General features: G+C 58.2%; 1 protein-coding gene across 3 annotated transcripts in view; it reads left to right on the plus strand.

The window, feature by feature from the left end:
- Positions 1 to 6,250, plus strand: part of ENG (endoglin) — a 31,193-nt gene extending 24,943 nt beyond the window's left edge. For 2 of the 3 annotated variants that reach the window (XM_045770998.2, XM_045770999.2), the window contains exons 9-15: positions 893 to 1,030; positions 1,262 to 1,300; positions 1,817 to 1,933; positions 2,234 to 2,485; positions 4,123 to 4,177; positions 5,216 to 5,317; positions 5,447 to 6,250. In XM_045770998.2, coding sequence (XP_045626954.1) covers positions 893 to 1,030; positions 1,262 to 1,300; positions 1,817 to 1,933; positions 2,234 to 2,485; positions 4,123 to 4,177; positions 5,216 to 5,317; positions 5,447 to 5,571 — 828 coding nt within the window. In that variant the 3' untranslated portion in view covers positions 5,572 to 6,250. The remainder of the gene's footprint in view (positions 1 to 892; positions 1,031 to 1,261; positions 1,301 to 1,816; positions 1,934 to 2,233; positions 2,486 to 4,122; positions 4,178 to 5,215; positions 5,318 to 5,446) is intronic. The other variant, XM_045771000.2, reaches the window with a different exon arrangement.
- Positions 6,251 to 6,847: the final 597 nt, after the last annotated feature.

The following is a 6,847-nucleotide window of genomic DNA, read 5'->3' on the forward strand; positions in this document are numbered from 1 at the left end:
GATTACAATAGAGACCACATAGCCCACAAAACCTAACAGATTTACCATCCGTCCCTTTATCCGAAAAATTTGCCAACTCCGGATCTAAGAGTCTAGGGTTCTTTTTTTGTTTTTTTAATTGTATTTATTTGAGAGAGAGAGAGACCAAGAGAGCAGGGTGAGGGGCAGACAGAGAAGCTGACTCTTCGCCGAGCAAGGAGCCCGATGCAGGGCTCCATCCCAGGACTCCAGGATCATGACCTGAGCCAAAGGCAGACACCTAACCAACTGAGCCACCCAGGTGCCCCAGAGTCTAGGGTTCTGAGACTGGATTCTGCTGGTGGGATCTCCATGCCCCTGGGGCTGTGGGCAATGATTATATGTAGAACTCAAATGAATGTGTTTTTTTTTTAAAGATTTTATTTATTTGACAGAGAGAGACAGCCAGCGAGAGAGGGGACACAAGCAGGGGGAGTGGGAGAGGAAGAAGCAGGCTTCCCACCAAGCAGGGAGCCCGATGCAGGGGATCGATCCCAGAACGCTGGGATCACGCCCTGAGCTGAAGGCAGACGCCTAACGACTGCGCCACCCAGGCGCCCCATCAAATGAATGTTTTTAAATACATCTGCGTTTATTCCAATTATATACATTGGGAGGAAAGTAGCAAACCAAGCTGTCCCAGGTGGTACTGCTTAGGACCAGGCTAAGGACAAAAGTGAGCGTGGTTCAGGAAAAGCATTAAGTCTTAACTGGCGTAGTCTGGTAAGATCTAACACAAGTGAAGAGGGGAGGAGAGCAATGGCTGTGACTCGGGAGCCATGAGCTCTGTCAGTCCTGGTGCTGGGGTGGAGGGACAGGCCGCAGAGAGCCCCACACGTCCTGACGGTGCCCCTCCCCTCCGACCCTGGCCCAGACTCTGAAGTGCACCATCACGAGCCTGACGTTCTCGGACCCCCGCTGTCACGCCGAGGACAGAGACGACCAGCTGGTCCTGCGCAGCGCCTACTCCAGCTGTGGCATGAAAGTGACCGAAAATGTGGTCAGGAATGAGGTAAGAGCAAGGGCGGGCAGGAAAGGTGTCAGCCAGCTTAGCTGGTGCCTCCTGACCTTCCAGGCCGGGCGGGGGGCCTTTGGGAGAGGGGGTGCGGTGCTCAGTTGGAAGACAAGCTTATTAGCCCTCGGTTAAGCCTCAGTCTCCCCATCCATAAAATGGGTGTGTTGGGTGGGATCCCCTCTGGGGTACTTTCTGGCTCTGACCTGCTCCTTGGCTCTTTTCCTGCAGGTGGTCGTCAACCTCTTGTCAAGCTCATCACCGCAGTGGGTGAGATGGAGGGTTACCATGCTAACCCATCTGGTTCAGGGTCCTGGCGCCCCTTCCTGGCCTGGGAGGGGAGTAGGCCTCAGGAAACTCAGGCCCCGATCCTGGCAGGCCATGTTAGCTTCAGGGTGCCTCAGTCTTCCCTTCTGTACAACGGGAGCAGCACTGTTTCGGGTTACATTCTTGGCCTCTCAAGTCAGAAAGTTCTAGTACGTACTAGCTGTGTGGCCTTGTGCCAATCAATTAAGCCTTCTGGACCTAAAGGTCATATCTGTAAACAGGGGCCTACGAAAGGATCTCCCCCATGGGGGCGCTTCTGAGCAGTCACTGATATGACACATGGGGAAGCATTCGCCCAGGCCTGGAGCAGAGCAAGGTCTTGATAAAGATTAGCTTTGTTTTGTTTAAAGGGGGGGTCAGGCAGCAACTCGGGACCCTGGCTCGTGCTCCCACCCCCGCCCCCCTTACCTTCCTAGCCGGGAACCTCCCAGACTGACCAAGCCCCCCTGTCTCCCACAGAAGAAGGTGCACTGCATCAACATGGACAGCCTCTCCCTCCAGCTGGGCCTGTTCCTCAGCCCGCACTTCCTCCAGGCCTCCAACACCATCGAGCTGGGCCAGCAGGGCTTTGTGCAGGTACTGGACTGGACCACGCAGGCCTGCCCGCTCTTGGGGTTCTCAGAGCCTTTCTTGGCACCATGAGTAGAGGGAAGGTGTGCACTGAACTCCCCAGAGGAAAGAGGGAGCCAGCAGCATGTGTGGCGGAGGGGAGGGACAGCCCAGGGACACTGGGTGGAATGTCCCCTCCTTCTCATTTGCTCTGGGTGCACCCAAGACTGTCCTTCCACCGCCAGGGGGAGCCCCAGAATGAGTCTAGCTTATTTCACAAGGGTGGTGTCAGGTAACTGACCATGTCACTCTTACCTACCCACGTAGGTGAGCATGTCCCCACCAATCCCGGAGCTCGTGCTCCAGCTGGACAGCTGCCACCTGGATTTGGGGCCCGATGTGGACACTGTGGAACTCATCCAGAGCCAGACCGCCAAGGGCAGCTGTGTGAGCCTGCTGTCCCCAGGCCCCGCTGGTGACGTGCGCTTCAGCTTCCTCCTCCGTGGCTACATGGTGCCCACGCCCACGCCCGGCACACTCAGCTGCACCGTAGCCCTGCGTTCGCGGAGTCTGTCCCCGGTGAGTGGGGCCCCAGCTTCAAGGGTGCCTTCGGGTCTCGGGTTTCCAGGAAGGGAAGTGACAGCCCATAATGGGGGACCAGCTGGTAAGGGGCAGAACCATAGACTGGTGTGCGGCTTCTGGTTACCAAGGCTACTCCTTCTGCCACCGACAGCCTGCTGGTGGCTTTGCTGTGCCCTGGACATTAGTAGGATTTGCAGCTACGTCCATCCACCCTTCCTTCCAGTACCCAGCCTTCCTTGCTTCCATCCATCCTCCCATCCCTCCTTCATTCCTTTTTCTTCCATCCACCCATCCTTCCACTATCTATCCATCCTTCCTTCCAACCACTTATCCATCCACCATCCATCCACCCATCTATTCTTCCGTCCATCCGTCCGTCCTTCCACCCATTCATCTGTCCACCGTCCATCCATTCATCCACCACCCATCTATCCACCCTTCCATCCACTCATCATTCCACCCATTCATCCTTTGCATCATCCATCCTTCATTTCTTCCATCAATCCATCCTTCTACTGTCTATCCATCCTTCCTTCCAACCACTTACCCTTCCACCATCCATCCATCTGTCCACCATCCATCCATCCATCCACTCATCATTCCACCATCCATTCATCCTTTGTATCCATCTATCCATCCTTCCTTTTCTTCCATCCTTCATGCATTTCTTCCATCCATCTTCCATCTGTGTCCTTCCATTCTTCCTTCCACCCACCCCTCCATCCTTTCTTCCTTCCATTCATCCTTCCACCATCCTTCCATCCTTCATGCCTTTCTTCCGTCCTTCCATCCATCCCCCTTCCATCTATCCATCCTCCCATCTGTTTATCCTTCCATCCATCCTTCCCCCTTCCATCCATCCTTCCTTCCATCCTGCCTTCTACCATCCCACCCAGTCCTCCATCCATGGTCCCTCTTTCCCACCCAGTCATCCATTCATTAGTTGATACTTCTTACCATCCCACCCAGTCATTCAGCCATAGTCCTTCCACCATCCCAGTCAGCCAGCCAGCCTCCTGCCATCCCAACGAGTCATCCATCCACCCAGGAATCCGTGCACTCACCCATCTTTCCCCATAATACAGTCACCAATGTCATTAAACAGGAGATCTCAGCAAAGAGGGTTAAAATAAAGGACACAAAATTCTGATTTTCTGCTTCCCCATCCAGGGGGGAATCCCTGTCCTCAGGCACACAGCCCTGGACACACATATCCCCAGGTCCTGGCACACAGAAGGGTCTCCAGGATTAGAAACGTTTCTGGTTGTATGAAGCTAGGCAAGCCTTTGGGGCCACTCCTGAGTAGGCCTGCCCCTTCCACTCTCAGTAGGCTACCCTGGCTTATCTCTCCCAGGTGTTCACAAGGGTCACAGATGCAGTGCAGAGCGCCCCACAGTCCTCATGGGATTCGGGAGTCTCCCAGGGAACATCCTGGTAGCAGCCAAGGGTTGTCCACCCAAACCCCTCCCTCAGCACGACTTGCCCTAAGGCTCACAGCTAGGAAGTGGTGGGATGGAATCCAAAGCCAAGGCCCCAGGGTGGGTTGGGACAGGCCAGGGTACAGAGCGAGGGAATAAGCCCGGTAGCTGCCGCCTGCAGGCTCTGCTATCCACCACTCTCTTCTCCTCCCCCAGGACGTCCACAGGACTATCTCCCTGCGTCTGAACATCGTCAGCCCTGGCCTGCCTGGTGAGTCTCTCTAGGGTTCCAGAAGCTGAGGCCAGCATGGAACCTGATGGATGGCCCAGAGGGCTGCAGCACAGACACATGCAGGGAGGACCCCAGAGAGAGCATCCCTGGGACGAGGGACAGAAGGGCCCCAGCAGCCTAGCATAGGATCCATGCTGCACCTTCTAGATAGAAAGCCTTTGCTCCTGACTACCCCATGGACCAGATCCCAGGCATTTGGGTTTTCCTAATTCCCATGGTTGCTAGCTGACCTTGCTTGGGGTGGGGGTGGGGGTCCTGGAATCAAGTGAGGCAGAAGGCACGTTAGAGCAGGGCTGGCCTCACCCTCTTAAGGCCCCCAGTGTGGAGAATGCACCTTCAGCCCGGGGCCCCCAACAGGCCGGAAGGGTCACTGACACTGGGGGCAGAAGTCGGGGGCGGGGGGAGGGCACCTGCTTCCTTGCCACCCTACCTGGGTTAGGATGGGGCCCTGACCCTGACCCATGACCAAGAGAGCCGGGCTAATCACCCTACTGCATCCGTGGGAACTCCGTTCCAAGGGAAGGCCCATACTCACCCAGGAGTCAGGAGTGTAGACAGAATGAGGCTTGGGAAAACCCAAGAGCAGAGCTGAAGAGCCCTCAGAAGTACTCTGGCCCATTCCTACCATAGTAGAGGGCTCTGAGAGGGGCGGGGATTGACCCAAGGTCACACAGTGGGGTGGGGCAGGCTCTGCACTCCCAGGCCCACTCACTCTTTGCTCAGATTATACCATCCATTCTCCCTACAACTGCACCTCCATCAGCCTTGGAAGGCAGAGGCATGGCCCACAGGCCTGGCTGGGCCTTCTGGTGGATGGTCAGAACAGCCATGGCTCAGTGCCAGGCACGGGTGTGATGCCCATCTGCTAGATGAGAAGACTGAGGTCCAGAGAAGTCAGGGTCGGGGGCCGAACTGGGACTGATGCCCAACCCTGTGCTCCTGGCCAGCCCACCACGGTAGGGGGCTAGGGTGGGGGCCGCAGCGCTGACTGCAGCCATCCTGCCCTTGCGCGCACAGACAAAGGCCTCGTCCTGCCCGCCGTGCTGGGCATCACCTTCGGCGCCTTCCTCATTGGGGCCCTGCTCACCGCCGCTCTCTGGTACATCTACTCGCACACGCGTGAGTACCCCAGGCCCCCTGCATGAGTGCTCAGGACCCCTCTGCCACCATCACCTGGGGGAGCCCGGGGGAGCCTCTGGGGGAGTGGGGAGCCCTGGCCGGGGCCCTGACCTCCGCCCCTGCCCCCAGGTCCCCCCGGCAAGCGGGAGCCCGTGGTGGCGGTGGCTGCCCCGGCCTCCTCGGAGAGCAGTAGCACCAACCACAGCATCGGGAGCACCCAGAGCACCCCCTGCTCCACCAGCAGCATGGCGTAGCACCCGGCCCGGAGACCTGGGGGCCCCCCAGCCAGCCCTCGCCCAGCAGGAGAGACTGAGCAGCCGCGAGCTGGGAACCACTGGCCATGAACTTGTCCCGGGACCCCAACCCCTCCACTCGACCAAGGATGGACCCTGCCCTCTGCGCCCACCCCTCCTGCCTCCCTCTCCGAGGCCTGCTGCCAGCGGGGGCACCAGCGTGGAGCACCTTGGGGTCCCCCCGCCCCACCCCACAGAACCTTCAAACCCAGCGGGCCTGGACTGCGGCTGCCCAGGACCACAGAGCGAGAGACCACTGCCCTATAAGTCCACGCTGTTGTAGAAACCGAGTCCCTGTCATTTTCGCCTGGATCCAGCACCTGGTGACCTGGGCTGGGTGGGAGGAGAGAACTCAGAGCAGACTCACCAGCCCACCCAGGCCTCCTCCATGGAAACAAACAGAAGAGGGCCAGCCCAGAGCCACCCGGACCTGCTCCCAGCGGCCTCCACACCTGGACTGGACCTACGCTGATAAGGGAAACAGAAGCCTAGGGGTGCCCAGCCTGGGAATAGGGGAGCCTAGCTCCTCCCCGCAACTGTCACCTGGAGATCCCGGAGGCAGGCATCCAACGGGAAGTGGCCCGTCTGGCCTGGACCCACCCCTATATACTCACCGCCAATAAATTAGACCATGAAATCAGTGCTGGGCTGGGCTGGGAAGCCTAAAATGGGTGGGGAGGTGACAGCTCTGGGGTCAAACCCTGAACCTGCCACTTGATTGGCTCTCTGACTGTGGGCAGGTTCCGTGGCTACTTCAAGCCAGCCAGTTCCCTCATCTGTCACGAGGTCTCTGTGGGAGGTCTGCAAATCCATACCGGGCCTGTGGCCAACGGACAGGAGTCCGGTGTTCTCGCTTCAGACCCGCCCGACAGCCTGGGCTCCTACCCGCTCCGGTTCCTGCATCCGTGGCAGCCCTCGGGCCTCTACCGTGTGCTTTAGGAAGCTAGGGTTTAAGACGCTCCAACATTTTGCCATTTCTTTTTTTAAAAAACAGTTAAAGGCTTTAATTGACTCCAGCCATCCTCGTCTCTAGTGGGTCCCAGGCAGGAGCCCTCTCGTCCCCAGAAGGCCACTAAGAGGTAATCTATCAACCAGCACCCAGCAGGACCCTAGGCCTGGCCAGGCAGCTCACACAGGAAGCTGGGCCTGAGCCAGGAGGCAGGCAGGGTGGCAAGGGAGGTGGGCTGCATAGTCTGGCCTACTACGACAGCGGGAGAACCAGGAAGCCCCCTGGCTG

Source organism: Ursus americanus, chromosome 18 (assembly GCF_024610735.1).
Source record: "Ursus americanus isolate L20-20 chromosome 18, mUrsAme1.1.p, whole genome shotgun sequence".
In the NCBI taxonomy this organism is placed as follows: Eukaryota; Metazoa; Chordata; class Mammalia; order Carnivora; family Ursidae; genus Ursus; species Ursus americanus.